Here is a 17,601-nt window from a genome sequence, read left to right on the forward strand (position 1 = left end):
ACATCTTACTTATCTTTGTGCAAAATCGTGGTCAAGGCATTACCGTATGACCCACTGCTGGGAATCATACACCAAACGGTCTGACGTCTAATTGGGACTTCTTACCGAGGTGATCCCCTGACATGTTGGAAGGTCCAGCACCTTCAACAGGACAAAAAGAGAGCAAAGAAAGGGAGGCAAGATAAAGCCAACTAATTTTGAATGGATTGATTTTTGGGATAGGTCTAGAACTGCCAAGAAAATTTACAGGTCATACCACACGCTATGGTCGAGAGTATTGACCAGTATTGTAGTGAAGAGTACTTCATCTTCTCACCTTGTTTCTGATAAGGGGAAATTGATGGTCTGCTCTAGGTTCAAATATTTTTCAAGTGAGCCTCACTCAAATATAATCAATGTTGTACTACTATAGCCTAGAATCTGAGTTTAGAAGTCAGATTCAGAGTTGTAGACATATTTTTATTTATTTATTCTCCATTAGAATTATAATTTATAAGCATGATTGCATGTTTTTGGCATGTTGAGATTTTTGAAGGAGAACTTCCACTAGAAGAAGATGCCATAATAGGAACTGTTCCATGAACTGATTTGATAGCTCCAAAGTTGGTTTGTTTGAGGAACTGTTATGATAGTTCCAAAGTTGGTGGTAATCTTTGAACCATCACTGGTTGAGACCTTTAAGTTCTCCCATTTTTTGGTATCTTTTGTGGTTTTGTATTTAAAACCACCATCCTTGGTTTGTGGTCATCCTTGAAAACCATTTCTAAGAGACATTCAGCTCTTGGTTGAGATGCATTTTTGCATTTTTAGCTCTCATTCATGGAATTTGATACATCTCTTTGGATTAAGGGGGAAATATTAGACATGTAATCCTCAAGATTATAGTTTGGATTAATGTGCGTTATGGTGAGTAGTTATTGGAGTCCAAGAAACTTAGGAAACTGATGGTTTACCTGTTGTATTTATATGTACTATGTACATCATTCTTTATACCATTCTTAATAATATATAGTTGAATTGGCTTCCAATTTGTGTTTCCAACAAAAGAGAAAGAAAAAAAGGCAGGAAAGATAAAGCTAACTAAGGCCAATGGGCTTGGAAAGTCACCTCCGACTTAACAACTAATGAGTTGAGCCTAACTAAAACAAAAGAAACGAATGTATGACTCCTGTATGATTTCGGTGATAACAAGAGAGCTAATAGTGACCTAGCTCCCAAACATCAGTTTTTGACATGGAATACTTTGGTGGCTAGGTCTATGGAAGGATTGAATTGCAACCAGTAAACCCCCAAAAAGTTGATACAGGGGCTACTCATGTTCTCAGAATCCTTTGTGATAAGTTGGTTCTTATTTATCCACTCTAGTTATATTTTTGAGAATATTTGAGAGAAAGTGATACATGGAGGAGAAAATTTGACCTCCCTTCCTCGAAAATACCTACCTGGAAATTTTGGTGGGGGCTAGTCATTGAAATCCAATCATGCAACTTCAACTTGTGTGAACTACTTGATTGGATGGAAACATTCACGAGGATCATCCTAGACTAGCAGAAAAGTCACGTATCATAAATTCGTTGCGTGCCTAAATGATGGAAGGAATTTAGACCATGAACATATTTGACGATTATTCCCCAACTCTCACGAAAGGATTATTCCAAACCCTAGTTGCTTATACAAACCCTGGTTCTACTCGTAATACTCACAATAAGAACAAATAAATCCTCAAAAATTATCTTATTGGGGATTTCATAAGAAAAATTCGAATCCAAAAGTGGATCCGAGAGTGTTTATTATTTGCCTATTTCCATCCACTAGTGGTAAAATGACGTTTAGTGTTTCAAACAATAAAAACTGGTAGATAATTTTACATAATGGTGACTGAATAAACTTATTTTGAATCGTTGGATCCACCTCTACTTAACAACACCATTGCTAGAATATCACAACTACACGTGCTCGACGCATTTTGTAAATCAATTCCTAGTGGGAGCTTCATATGGTAGAATAGTTGAGTCGATGCATTATGGATAAGCCAAGCTTCATATGGCAGAATAGTTGAGTCGATCCATTATGTAAGTCAATTCCTGATGGGCATATAATATGGCTTCATATGGTAGACCAGTATAATTGACAACGTGGTCGAAAACGGTGTGAAGAGGGTGGCATGTGGGCTGCATGCAAGTCCCCATCCTTAGCAGAGAAGTTTTATTATTTTATATTTAACTTTATATTACTTACTCTATTTAATTTGTAATTAAGTTTTCTCTCCACCCAAGTTGCAAATTTAATATAAAATAAATTAAATAACCCTTGCATGCAGCACACGTGTATACATGATTTAGTCCTAAATGAAACACGTGTATAGTCGATATACTCTAAAATTTTTAGTATGCTGAAGACATGTCGTGAGGACATTTTGTTGAAAACTTGTTGCATTTTCCAAAACCATCTTGTCCATTTATCATCCATGTCTAGCGCGGTAGTATAATGAGGCTTCAAATTTTCCGGAAAACCATGAAAATTCTAAACACTATTTTGATAAATTTCCGTATTGTTTTGATCAAATTTATTACAATTTTTTGTAAATCCGAGATACAGTTGTTAAGTTTTAAAATTTTGGGTGATTTTTTTGATAGCGTTGAATCCTTTTCCTGCCGGCCATATTTTTTGAAAAATAAATTACCGTATTTGAACATTTTTTTACTGTCCAGTCATGGACAACACATTTATCTACTGAATCTGGTATTTGGTTTTGTTGAGTCCATGTAATTCATTCAAATTATGTATTTAGCGCATATCACATATTCGATACCAGATTCCAATATTTTTTACTGTTCAGGCATAGAAAACACCTTTTTTTACTGAATCTGGTATTTGGTTTTGCTGAGTCCTTGCAATTCATTCACGTTATGTATTTAGTGCAGGTCGAATATTCGAATCTCTTTTGAAGTGGACATGGATGACCTAACGCGGGTCTGATGTCTCTCAGCAGGTTTTAAAAATAAGGAGGCTGGTATGTAAGGTTGAGTTCGAGGTTGTTGCTAGGATGGGAAGGGGATGGGGTGAGGACAAGATCTAGAGTGTGAATTCGTGGATGATTTAGCGGGACGAAGGATCAAGTTTAATCCCAAGAGCTAAGCAGGAACTTGAATCAACAAGAGGTGGCGAAGTTTTTAATGGAGTCGTGCAACGACCATATGGTAATGAATCCACTGTGTATGTTGCCAGCACATGACCCTCTATGGCAAGAATTCAATAATACAGAAGACTCTTTTTGCTTTTTCCTCTTTTGGACAATGTTTTGCCTTAATGATTTTGCAAATTCTTCTTGCATGATTTTTATGCTAATTTTTACAACATCATATTTTTTTATCCTTTATAGTGTTGTCCATCCCACAACACAATTCACATGCACTTTACATTTCCTTGCATTTGAAAGGTCTTTTCTTTTGGCTGGCTAGCCATTCTTTTTATAATTAAGATAGCCATGTGTTTTGGGGTTTTGCGTTTAACTAGAAACTCAAGTGAGTACATATTCGATTATTGAAAACTAATTTTTCTGGCTTTGTATTCTTGTAATATTACTAATAATTCATGCAAATTCTTTTTTCTTTTCCCCATTTTGTACAAATATCCACCCTCGAGTCATGTGCCTCTCAGACATTGATTTTGACACTGGGACGTTGGAATCACAAGCTTCTATGCTCTTTTTTGATGGAGCCTCGAAAGGAAACCTAGGGTTGGAAAGAGTGGTTAGAGTCATCATTTTTCCATATGAAGAAAAAAAGACCACATTTTCTTGGAGATTAAGAACTGCCACTAACAACAGAGCAGAACAACTATGGATAGGGATGAAGCTAGCAATTTCGAAAAACTTAATGTAGCTAAGGTGATTTGATATTCAAGCTTGGCCATCAACCAATTGATAAAACTATAATCTTACACGTTCACCCCTTCTCACGGGCTATGGGCATGAATCAAAATATATCTCATTCATTTTGATAGGGTGGAGGCCTTTCATATCTTAAGGGGTCAACATTCCTTAGTTGGTTTTCAAGCCAATGTTGGAGTAAGGGAGCAAGAAGGAGTTTTATAGAGAGTGACCACCCTCTCCATACATCCCATTCCATAATGAATCGACTAATCATGGAAACAATGCAATTTCTATTGAATCAGAGATAGCAGGACCCATCAAACAAATAGATGCTCTTTAGTTCCATAACTCTGTATGTTTTTCTTTTGTAAAAAAGAATTGAACGTATTTTGTAGAATCTATAGAAGGATAGTATGTAAGGGATTTGTTGGGATCCTGGAAAATATGTCAACTATAGAATGTAATGGGGTTTCTATATCCATGTGTGGCTACCACTCATACCTTGAATTTCTCTTGAACTTTGTAAATGCAACTGAGTAGGAATTCAAACTTTCTCTACAATACCACTGAAATTAACTATTTATTCAAAGTAAACATGTTGAAGAGAATGGACAACTCTCAGAGAGATAATTTTTTATTCAATTGCTTAATGTGGACTGCCATACCACACCTTGTTGAAATTAAATGCCATTTATTCCCTGTTTTGACCAATATCATTAATGCAACTAGGTCAATTTTCATAGTGGAAATAACTCCCAATTGTTGGGAATGTGAAGGGACAAGTCAACTAACTGGTGCCATTACGACCTCCCCTTCTCATGAGTGAAGAGGTAGCATGTAAGGAAAAGCATGATAGGGAAAAATTAATGATCTCTTAATCGTTCTAGTGAGCATAATAGTGCAAACATAAATGTGATGGCCGAGACTTAGACTAGGGTTCTAACTCTAGAAATACTCATGGAGAGCTAGCGTTGGTGTGATGCTCATAGAGAGTGCTTGACCTACATTAGACCACTCTTTGTTTTTACCCAATGTTACCTTTTTGGACACAAAGGGAGATTGAATTGAAAAAATTGGGTGCTTGGTGAGACTATAGAACCACCGGTGCTTGTTGTGGTTGTGAAACCACTAGTGCTTGTCCCAGTCTATGAAACGACCCATACAATGAATTTATGGTGCTTTCTGTGACTATGAAACCAAAAATTCTTTCGATACTGTTGATAAACCACCTACAAGTGACATCAATCTCCTAGTGTAATTGGTGTATTATCCTTGTGAAATGAGTTCTTAAACTTTGAACTTGGTGTGGGGTTGGTTAGTTACGAGGTAAACTCAGTGTAGTTGGCCTACAGATGGGAGGATAGTGAGATTCTTTGATTTGGTCGCCAACTAAAATTGATTTCAATAGATTCACAATGCAATAACCACATGACAAGGAACATATAAATGTTTTCTAATCTAGATGAAAGTGTGAAATCTGAAGTGACATTAGGGAATGATAGCAAAGTATTTGTCATGGGAAAAGGTAGAGTCAATATTCTAACAAAGAAGGGGGAGAATAAATACATGTCAAATTTTTATTTTGTCCCTGTTTTGAAGCATAACCTCATAAGCATTGGACAACTCATGCAAAAGGGCTACAATGTCTTTTTCAAAAATGAGGAGTGTACAATTTTGGATAAGCCTCCAAGCATATAGCTAATTGCAAAAGTTCAAATGACAAACAATAGAATGTTTCCCCTAAAGTTAAAATCAAATTTGAAAGAAGAAGGTGACCAAGCACAACTGTCAACGAATTCACAAGAGGATGGAAGAAAAGTTGCTGTTGTCACACAAGTAAACTTTCAAGAAGAGGTCAAATATGAAAACTAGTTATGGCATTTGAGATTTGGTCATCTCAACTTTGGAGGTTTGAATTTTCTGCATAGGAAAGGCACGGTGAAGGGATTACCACTCATAGAAAAACGAAACAACCTATGTGAAGGATGCATCTTGGGAAAACAACATAGAGAGACATTTCCAGTAGGAAATTTAGTAAGGGAAAAGACACCTTTGGAGATTGTCCATTCATATTTATGTAGACCAATGAAAACATCATCAATTGGTGGCAGCTACTATTTATTGACCTTCATAGATGACTACACAAGGAAGACATCGGTCTACTTCTTAAAACATAAAAGTGAAGTGTTTGAATGCTTTCGTGAATACGTTGAGAAGCACTGTGGACACTACATCAAAGTCTTGAGGACTGACATAGCTGGCAAATACATCTCAAATGATTTCCTATGTTTTTGTAGGGAGCATGGAATTCACAAGAAATTTACGACAAGGTATACACCTCAGCAAAATAGTGTCGCGGAAAAGAAGAATATGACCATTATGGAAATGGCAAGGAGTAAGCATTTGCCAAATGATTATTGGGCTGAAGTTGTCACTTGTGCAACTTATATCATGAATATCGGTCCAACTAAAAGTGTCAAGAACTGATCCGGATTTAAACAGGAACGCAACAAATTACAGAGATAACCATATACACAAAGATGCAGCGGAAATAATACTTCATTTCATTAATGGAAAATACTGAAATATGCTTACAACCAGAAATGGAAATAAACCAGCTAGGGCGATGGTAGCTTATCTCTGAGAAGAGATGTGATGGCTACATGCCTCTGAACTGTTCTGAACTGTGTTACAATGAGGCTCGAAGGCCTATTTATTGTTGAGAAACAATGGAAAACCCTTCACATCCCGAAACCTAACCCTAGAAGATGAAACGCCAAATTGTGGGCCCCGTTTGGGTAAATTGGTACATCAATTTCCCGGGGTCGTAACTTTGGCATACGATCTTCGTTTGACGCGTACAATAGCTCGTTAGAAAGATCTATCCGAGTACTACCACTTTGGGAGGCAACATGGGTCCATGGACCCATGTTGCCCCAGATTCCCAAAAAAACGTCGTTTAGGGCCTCAAAACGGCTCCGGAAGTTCAGGACCCGAAAAACTGCTAAAAATAGTAAACTGTGCTACAATTTAGGAAACTGAAAAGACTGAAAGAGACAGTTGTGGGGGTCCAAATGGGTTGGTGGGTGGCCACCAACATCCACCTGGATCATTCCTCCCCCCTTAGGAAGCAATGGTCCCCATTGCGTTGAGTTCCTCCATCTGCTGAACTTGTCCTGCAATCTCTGATGTGTCCAGTGATGGTGGGAAGCATGGTTGACGATGGTCCACATTGAACATTTGGTGCCGGCGAAGGAATGGAGGAATGATGTGCTCCAAAGCATTGTTCCCCATAGCCTTGGTACTGCTGTAAGGACCATGTCGGAGTGATCTGAGCTTCTGATGGGTTCTGGTAAGGCGTTCTTTCTATCGATGAAACCAGACTTTGTTGCCCACCTGAAACTTGTGTGGTACCCATGTGCGTGAGGAGAAGTTGTTCCTGTGTTTTTTCATGACCGTATCCCTTTGCTGCTGCTGCTGCGTGGAGGAACCCTTTGCAGGGGTCATGGATGTAGCAACGGTCTTCCCCTTACTTTGGAAGTGAGCCAGACATATGAATTTCCTGGTCTGTGAGATGAGCTTGCTGCCTTTCTTAGCGGTGATCAAAGATGTGGCAGTAGGTGGGGCTACCTCCGGTATCCTGTATAATGAATTATTCAAAGAAATAATGACAGCACGAGGCCTGGACTCATACACAGCATGTCGCCTCCACAAGTATGGTTGGCCTAATAATACATCACAAACATCTAGAGGTGTAACATCACATAATACCTCGTCTGTGAAGGGTTTGATGCTGTAGGGAAGGCGGCACTGCTGGCAAACTTTCAGATCTCGTCCTTCATGAAGCCACCCGATACTGTACGGTTGTGGGTGTGGTGTAGTCGGTAAGCCCAACCGCTTCACGACCTCTGCTGAAATGAGGTTCTTTTGGCTGCCACTATCGACAATGAATTGCAGCGACGAACCCTTCACCCACATCTGTGAGTGGAAAAGACGCTCCCCTTCCTCTGGATTTTCGGGCTCATCTTTCTGGATCTTGGCAGTGGCAACAGTGGCGCTGGGATCCGCATCAATGATTTGCTTCCCTTTGCCATTCCCCTTGTCGGGTTCTGGCTCAGGATCGGAACATGCATCTGATTCGGAAGCCTTCAACTCAGCCACCAACGACTGCTTGGTCCGACACTCACTTGTGTTATGAGTGGAACTCTTGTGGAACTCACACCACTTTCCTGTGTCCTTCTTCGGCTTCGTGGTGTTGTTCTTTTCTTGCGGCTTCGACGGGTTGTCTTGGGTCACCCCGCCTTGGCTTTGTCCTTTGGGCTTCAGATTTGCAGATCCAAAGTCTCGCTTCTTCTGTTTGAACTTTTGCTCGATTTTGACAGCGTATCGGTATGCTGTGCCGAGTGAGGAAATGTTCAAGAACACCATCTCTTCCTGGATGTATCTATGCAGGCAGCCACGGTATTTGAGTACCAGATGCAGCTCAGAATCTTTGATACCCAACTGTGTGCGAAGGGTATGAAAAATGTTTGTGAACTCTGGCACATCTTGGTCTCGTCCCTGCCGCAGTGTGGTCCATTTGATGTATTTGTCCTCTAGTATCCGACAGGGTAGTACTGCTCCTTGATGGCATCCCGGAAGTCATTCCAAGTGGGTGCGGCTGAAAATAGTGAGCCTGTACTTTCATCCTTCTACTCGCAGTAGGTTTCCCACCAGTCCTTGACGTGGGGGGCTGCTTTGAGAAGAGCAAAAATAATCTTTTCCCGACTTGAAAATTCATGAACAGAAAAATACCCATCTAGCAGATTTAACCATTTATCTACGGCATCTGCGTCTATTTGACCCTCGAATATGGGGATTTCAAAATTAACTTGTACCTTGAAGGGTGTGGCATTTCCAGAGTCGCTGTTGGAAGCCGATGCGTCGCCTCTGGGTAGCCGCTGAAGGATCTGCGCAAAGCTATCCATCATCGCGTTCCTTTGCCGCTCGAGGGCTTCTTCGAGCAAGATTTTGATAGGATCTCCTGCCCCCTCGTCTTTCTTCTCATCCGCCATGGGAGGTCGTCGGGATTTGCGAGGCTGGTCTTGCAAAGGTTCGACCAGTTCAAGCCCTAACTCCTTATATCCCGACCTCGTTGGGGACATGCAAAGAAAAACAGAGAAAAAGCAAACCGCTCTGATACCACTGATCCGGATTTAAACAGGAACGCAACAAATTACAGAGATAACCATATACACAAAGATGCAGCGGAAATAATACTTCATTTCATTAATGGAAAATACTGAAATATGCTTACAACCAGAAATGGAAATAAACCAGCTAGGGCGATGGTAGCTTATCTCTGAGAAGAGATGTGATGGCTACATGCCTCTGAACTGTTCTGAACTGTGTTACAATGAGGCTCGAAGGCCTATTTATTGTTGAGAAACAATGGAAAACCCTTCACATCCCGAAACCTAACCCTAGAAGATGAAACGCCAAATTGTGGGCCCCGTTTGGGTAAATTGGTACATCAATTTCCCGGGGTTGTAACTTTGGCATACGATCTCCGTTTGACGCGTACGATAGCTCGTTAGAAAGATCTATCCGAGTACTACCACTTTGGGAGGCAACATGGGTCCATGGACCCATGTTGCCCCAGATTCCCAAAAAAACGTCGTTTAGGGCCTCAAAACGGCTCCGGAAGTTTAGGACCCGAAAAACTGCTAAAAATAGTAAACTGTGCTACAATTTAGGAAACTGAAAAGACTGAAAGAGACAGTTGTGGGGGTCCAAATGGGTTGGTGGGTGGCCACCAACATCCACCTGGATCAAGAACATAGTTCCTAAAGAGGCATGGAGTGGAAGAAAGCATGGTGTCACTCACATGAGAGGGTTTGGATGTGTGGCGTATGCACATATCCTAGATGAGTTGAGGAAGAAGTTGGACAAAAAGGGGGAGAAATGCATATTTGTTGGATATAGTGATGAATCCAAGGCATACAAGCTCTACAATCCATCAACCAAGAAGGTCATAATCAATAGAGATGTGCAATTCATAGATGAGGAAGTATGGGATGGAAGTTTAGAAAAGAGAGTCAATGTGAAAACATGTATACCACTTGAAGACAAAGAGGAATTGACAACAACAAGTAATTCCTCAACAATTACTCCCTCTACTCCTATTCAAGTGCAACAAAGCAGTCAACAAGTAACACCATCAAAAAATAATAGAACAATGTCGCGTAGTCAAGCAGGTGCTTCTACAAGCATGCCAAAAAGCGCAACACCAAGTGATATGTCAAGCTCATCTTTCACAAGCTTAAGAAGACAAAATTTCATAAATTTAAATGAAATTTATGAGCAAGATGAAGTTGATAGTAGTGCTGGTCTGAATTCCTTATTTGCATTGTTTTGTCATGTAGATGACCCAATCCATTTTGAGGATGTAGTCAAAGAAGAAAAATGGGTTGCGGAAATGCAGGAAGAAATAGAAGCAATAAAAAGATGACACATGGGAGTTAGTGGACCTTACGCAAGGAAAGGAAGTCATTGGAGCGAAGTGGGTCTATAAGACCAAGAGCAACATTGAGGGGAATATTGAAAGACATAAAGCAAGGCTAGTTGTCAAAGGATACAAGCAGTAACATGGAAGAAATTATGCAGAGACATTTGTGTCAGTCACGAGGATGGAGACAGTGTCTACAGTGGTGTCAATTTCTGCACAACATAAATGGAAAGTGTATCAAATGTACATAAAATCAACATTCTTGAATGTAGTGCTGAAAGAGGAAGTATATGTTGCGCAACCACCTAGTTATGAAGTTGAAGGCCAAGAAGACAAGGTGTATAGGTTGAGGAAAGATCTTTATGGGTTGAAGCAAGCACCTCGTGCCTGGTACAACAGAATATACACTTACTTATTAGACAATGGCTTCGAAAAATGTGAGGATGTGCCTACTCTTTACATCAAAGAGAGTGATGGTAAGCTTCTTATTGTTGTTTTATATGTAGATGATTTGATTTTTACAGGCAATGATGATTTCCTCATCAATGATTTCAAAGAAGTCATGAAAAGTGAGTTTGAAATGATTGACTTGGGGTTGTTAAGGTATTTTTTGGGCATATAAGTGAAGCAAACAGAAAATGGCATTTTATTTCTCAAGTAATGTATGTAGCAGACATTTTGGAGAGATTTAAAATGGAGAACAACAAGCCCGCACCAACTCCAACTGTCATGGGATTGATGTTGAGCAAAGAAGATTGCAATAGAAAGGTCAATCCATCATTATACAAAAGTATGGTGGGAAGCTTGATGTATTTGACCGCCACTAGGCCTGATGTAATGTACGCAGTAAGCCTAGTGTCGAGGTTCATGGAGAGACCCAATGAGACACATTGGCAAGCAGCCAAAAGGATCTTAAGTGTGTCAATGGGACAAAGGAGTATGGAATTTTGTACACTGCAACAAATGATTTTAGGCTGGTTGGTTACACTAATAATGATTGGGCAGGAAGTGTCGATGACAGAAAGAAGACGCCAGGATATGTTTTTCATTTGGGTTCTAGAGCCATTTCATGGGCCTCCAAGAAGCATCCAATAGTGTATGTCCCCGAACAACAACAACAACGTGTCAAGCAATTTGGATGAGAAGGATGTTGAGGGATCTATGCCACGACCAAGAGGGAACAACAACTATTTTCTGTGACAACACTTCCACAATTGCACTATCAAAGAACTATGTTTTTTCACAAGAAGACCAAGCACATTGATGCTAAATATCATTTTATTAGAGAGTTAATTAACAATGGTGAAATTGTGTTGCAACAATGTAGGTCACAAAAATAGTTTGCTGACATTTTCACAAAGTCATTGGCACGTGAAAATTTTGTTTATCTCAAAGACAGTTTGGGAACTATCAATGGCTGCAGTTGTCGTTAAGGGGGAGTGTTGGAAAATTAATCCCAACCACCACGTTAATTGGACTAACAACAACCATACGTGTGATACACCTTAACTACAAGTTGCAAATTTTGTTTGCAGGCTGAAAGACAAAAGTTCTGAGTAGGAGTACGATTTCTCCATTTTGGAACACACATCAAGAATTTAAGAGGAAATGGAAATTAAATGAAGGGTTGGTAAATATGTATGGGCAAAAATTCACTCTATCACGGTTACTTATAATCCACAACATCTACAAGTTCATAAAATTATTTATTTTGTACAATCGTCCATCCTGGGTCTTAATGTTTTGTTAGTCATGCATTAATGTATGTTTTGATAAATATGAATGTGAAAGTCTTTAGAGACGAGAAAATCGTGGAGCAAACACCTTGTGAAGTGTAAATCACCCTAAAACTTTTATTTACTTGGTGAAGGAACGACAACCTCCATATGAATGTATTTTTATACATTAGAAATATAATACAAAATTTTATTGTGTTGCTCCATTTTACTTTATTTAATCTATTTTGTTGTGTGTGAAATTTGTGTATTTTTTTAAGCGCTTATCCAATTGCGATTAACTGAAGATTTTATCTGCACCATTGATTTGTTGAGGGAGACTCGTCTCCTCTACCCCTGGAATTTCTTTCACATTTAAAAACCATTGAAATCTACATTTTGATTATTCGAAATGATCTTGGTTGTTGGTTAAAAAAATTCGCATTATCTCTTAACTTCCGAAATTTGGAAACATGAATCGTATAATTTTGTATATAGTTTGATAAATTTAAAACGTGTACATAGTGTGATCAAGGTCATATCATTTATTTTTATTTAATTGTAATGGAATGGAATTGTGGATAGGAGAAGTGACCCGTTCTTATTTTAACTTCGCATATAATTTAGATACTTGACACAGGTGGCTTCCAATATATAATATAGATATTTGATGCATGTGGCATCCTAATACACACTTTGTAGAGTTTATTTAGGGGGGAACTTGAACATAAACGTGTCATGTGTGGACAAAGGGTAAGATAGGTTGTTCCACATGCTCTAGATATATATTAAGAGTGTGATCAAGGAACTTAGCACATGATATGTGCCTATTATGATTTTTTAATAACTACATGCTTTATGTTGGAATTTGGCACATGAGGTTATGTGAAACATATAACCAATTCTATAATTATATATTAATCATATTCTTTTCACCGCCATCAAAGGCATATAGTATCATATTTAACACCATGTTCTCGTAGAGCGAGATTATATTTATTAAAATATATTCTAGTCACCACCTCTTAATATGCATAATGATAACGCAAAAATGATAATTCACCATGTGTGTGATTATATTTATTAAAATATATTCTATCCACCGCCTCTTAATATGCATAATGATAACGCGAAAAAGATAATTGACGATTTGTGTAACAACTGTAATGATTAGATCAAGTGAAAATTCCGATTCGATAATCACTAATATTCTATTCCTACTCATGACCTTGTCATAATCACGAGGAAATCATGTGCGCAATATCAATGGCAGAGGCGTCCTTCCTCTGTCCATGTGCTCAGCCTAGTAAATCTGAAATTCATACCTTTACAAAACGAAACCAGAACTCGAGGGAGCCCGGTTATATATATGACACCAGTTGCAAGTGAGGAGTAGCATATTTGGAGTCTGCCATAAACATCCCTCTCTACATTAAATGATGAGTCGATGAGGTCGTTCAATTATCGATCCACAAGAAATTTGAAAGATTGAAGAAGGGATTTTGTGTGTATTGTAATTTAATTGTAGAGTCTTCGAAGAGAGCGAGGGCAGACTCAATACAACTTTACCACGATTTGATTTTCGAATCCATTCAATAAAGTTGCTTCACTGCAAGGTGCCAAAGATGAGCACTTCTCTGTTATTCGTTGCTGTGAACGTTTTTTTGTTAACTGCACTGCAAAGATCGGAAGCCCAATGTGGTCCAAACTCCACAGTGGATTTCAAAAGAAAGGATTTTCCTCCTGGATTTGTATTTGGCACCGCCTCCTCAGCGTTCCAGGTTTCAATCACATTTTTTATACAACTCTCCCTTTTCTTGACAAGTGTGATTCTGAAGCATTGCTAAATGCTATTTTGTTTTGCAGTACGAGGGAGCAGTAAAAGAAGATGGGCGAGGAGCCAGTGTGTGGGATACATATTCTCATAAATTTGGTACTGCTTTTACTTTTCAAGAGCAACTCATGTTTTAGGTTTTTGCATGTTTAATGTATAATGTGAACACCATTGCTTTTACAGGGCATATACTGGATTTCAGCAACGCAGACGTTGCAGACGACCAATATCATCGTTACAGGGTGAGCCTCCCTGCAACCTGATCGAAATAGACTCCCTGTTACAAGGAATGTACTGTGTATAATCATTGGATCAATAAGTTGTGCAGGAGGATATCCAGCTTATGGTGGATATGGGAATGGATGCCTACAGATTTTCCATCTCTTGGTCCCGCATATTCCCCAGTAAGATTATCAATACTTCTCAATCTTCTTCTTTCAGTTCTGTTAGTACTCATTGTGTTTTTAAGTTATACTCATCCTTAATTGAGAGATGAATGCATGATGTATAGATGGAAGTGGAGCTATCAACCAAGCAGGAATCGATCATTACAATAAGTTCATAGATGCGCTTTTGGAAAACGGTATGCGATCCAATATACAGTTCTCATCAATTTATTCTGATGATTAGTAAGTTCCTTAAACTAACCTCTTGAGAGAAAGTTACAGGAATCGAGCCATATGTGACTCTTTATCACTGGGATCTTCCCCAAGCGCTAGAGGATGCCTATAAGGGCTGGCTAAGTTCTAAAATTATGTAAGATCTTTACTCATAACTATTACAATTGAAATCAGTTTGCACAATAGATTCACGGATTTTACCTTAGCGAATGAGGGAATGGAATGAATAAAATATGTTATGTTGATTGAACTTCTGAGCAGAGAGGACTATGCAAAGTTTGCAGAAACATGCTTCCAGAAATTTGGGGACAGAGTGAAGAACTGGATGACATTCAATGAGCCTCACACGTTCGCCGTTCAAGGCTACGATGCAGGCCTCTCTCCTCCCGGGCGATGCTCCGTTCTGTTGCACCTCTATTGCCGCTCTGGCAATTCTGCCACGGAGCCCTACATTGTTGCTCATAATGTGCTTCTTTCTCATGCTAAAACTGTGGACATATACAGGAAAAGCTTCAAGGCATGCATATTTCTTCTTTCTTTCTGGTTATCTTCTTCATTAATCAATTTATGTAAGGACTGATGGCCTGTACCGCTGTTCCATGATAAAATGCATTCAATTTTCATTATAAATTTGGAACTAATGAATGTCGCAGGCAAAGCAAGGCGGGAGAGTCGGTATCGCTTTGGATGTGATATGGTACGAGCCAATGTCCGATTCTCCTGAAGATATTGCAGCCACACAGAGAGCGCAAGATTTCCAGTTGGGATGGTACATAGCCATGACATTAAACGTCGTTACATCATGCATATCATATCAATACGTATACTCAACAATTATACAACTGGTTGCAGGTTCATGGATCCGCTGTTCTTCGGAGACTATCCGGCGTCGATGCGAGAGAGGGTTGGCAACCGACTGCCGTTATTCTCATCAGAAGAGTCGAATCGCGTGAAAGGGTCGCTGGATTTTGTGGGGATTAACCATTATACCACATATTATGTGAAGGACAACAAAACCAACATAATCTCAGTTCTTCTCAACGATACTCTCGCCGACTCCGGCACTTTGGCCCTCCGTAAGTTTCGATCATCTACCCTTCCACTTGCTTTATGTTTTAACTTTCTTTCCGTGCTTGACGCATTCCAAGCTTTCTACCGGCATAATATTGGGGTGTTTGTCGAACAAGAATAAGTGGATTGTAACCATGAATTCCACTATACTCGGATAATTAGATTAATAATTTCACGTACGAAATTTGAACTGCGTGGCCAACAACATAATATTGGGGTGTTGGAAAGAACAAGAATAAGTGGACTGTAACCATGAATTCCACTATACTCGGATAATTAGATTAATAATTTCACGTACGAAATTTGAACTGCGTGGCCAACAACATAATTGCTGTAACATGTCATTTTCAAATACATTCTGTCAATTTCTAAAGTGCGCATTCACGTCACCCATTAGAAGGGAAACAGGTTCCAGAGGTAGAGACACAGGTTCCTTCTCTTAAATGAAATTTTTATGTAGGATTGTGAAAATATGTAATCATTTATGCTGACTTTGTTTTGTGTATTTAATAAAATAAAGGTCCTAACTACACATTTTTTTGGGTTTCTGCAGCCTTCAAGAATGGAAAAGCCATTGGTGACAAGGTATGTGACCAAAACACAAAATTCTTATACGATGGTCGCGATTATTCATTAAATGAAATTAACATATTTGATTTATTTGTAGCGCAGGCAGCCTCAGCATGGCTTTACATAGTGCCTCACGGAATCCGAAGTCTAATGAATTACATAAAACAACGTTACAACAACCCTCCCGTCATTATCACGGAGAACGGTATGTTATTTTATGAGGCCACTCAAATGACACGGCGCGGATGTCTTTAATTTGTTGCTTATGCAATCTACCATTCATATTAATAGCAATTCCACTCCGTATGGGCATTGGGCAGGGATGGATGACAGCAACAATATTTTGATTCCCCTGAAAAAGGCATTGAACGATCAGAAACGGATAAAATATCACACAGATTATCTCTCCAATCTTTCTGCTGCAATCAAGTAAGCTGCTCTTCCGAACTATAAGGTAACTATGATTAATTGTTAATGGAGACGTAACTGATATTAAATAATAAATGGTGGTTCAGGGATGATGGGTGTAACGTTGGTGGGTATTTTGCGTGGTCTCTGTTGGACAATTGGGAATGGGCAGCGGGGTACACATCCAGATTTGGGCTCTATTTCGTTGACTACAGACACAACCTCACCAGACATCCCAAAGCTTCTGTCCAATGGTTCAAATGTTTTCTCACTCCATAGATACATGATGCTCAAGCGTGGCCTCTTCATTATTCAACATCACTGAAACATTTCTTTTGGTTTTACACTGTCAGCTTGACATCACATCACATCCCCGGGAAATATGGGCTCAAAAGTCCAAATCATCGGCTTTTGTTGATTATAATTGTTTTCAACGTTAAAAAGTCGAAATCCTCAGACTTCGTTTTATTTATTATATTTGTTTCGGTATTAAATGCAACCTCACAGTTATATTTGACTTTGTAACGTCAGCTTATGTCTCCATGAACCATAAATAAATTAAAATTGTTTACTCGGTTGGTTGTAGAGATGGTCAATGTCATGGCATTCCTCTATATGTATGGTTTTAAGGGTAATTTGTTGGACCGCACGAAAAAGGCGTGGAGTTGTTCATTCCACACTGTGAATGATTAAAGATGGATTCTCATTCAATGATATGATCATTTATTTTTCAATGCTTCAGCCCATCCGTGATCCCACCTAGCGGTTTAACCAAGTGCAAGAATATGAGTTATTTGATTTTTTAATTTCACGATGGTCTTGCTTTTGTCGCATCTCTTGTATTTCTCTACTCTGCACATCATTGCGTATCTATGTAGATATTTAAATAGTTTCTCGTCTTTATTATTAAGTTAAATTTAATACATATATTATGTATTTATATATATTAAAAAATATATAAACATATAACTTGGTGATTGAGTATTTTGAATTTTATATGTAACTTTGTGATGGAGTGACTA

The 17,601-nt window shown here is 38.9% G+C and overlaps 1 protein-coding gene across 2 annotated transcripts; it reads left to right on the forward strand.

Annotated features, from left to right (window-relative positions):
* The first annotated feature begins 13,399 nt into the window (after positions 1-13,399).
* Positions 13,400-17,126, forward strand: LOC149222382 (beta-glucosidase 6-like). Of its 2 annotated transcripts, XM_089383091.1 has the most exons (13): positions 13,422-13,857; positions 13,943-14,009; positions 14,094-14,152; positions 14,239-14,314; positions 14,422-14,493; positions 14,579-14,666; positions 14,792-15,047; positions 15,184-15,299; positions 15,383-15,606; positions 16,155-16,186; positions 16,274-16,376; positions 16,492-16,600; positions 16,687-17,126. In XM_089383091.1, the coding sequence occupies exons 1-13, from the start codon at positions 13,702-13,704 to the stop codon at positions 16,856-16,858; spliced, it is 1,530 nt and encodes a 509-aa protein (XP_089239217.1). In that variant the 5' UTR covers positions 13,422-13,701; the 3' UTR covers positions 16,859-17,126. The 2 variants fall into 2 exon arrangements, with proteins under 2 accessions (XP_089239218.1, XP_089239217.1); XM_089383092.1 differs by lacking the exon at positions 16,687-17,126 and having other exon boundaries at positions 13,400-13,857; positions 16,492-16,604.
* The last annotated feature ends 475 nt before the right edge of the window (positions 17,127-17,601 follow it).

The sequence above is a fragment of the Pinus tabuliformis genome, chromosome Q (assembly GCF_031772625.1).
Source record: "Pinus tabuliformis cultivar Carrire ecotype Pingquan chromosome Q, CPIR1, whole genome shotgun sequence".
NCBI classification, from domain to species: domain Eukaryota; kingdom Viridiplantae; phylum Streptophyta; class Pinopsida; order Pinales; family Pinaceae; genus Pinus; species Pinus tabuliformis.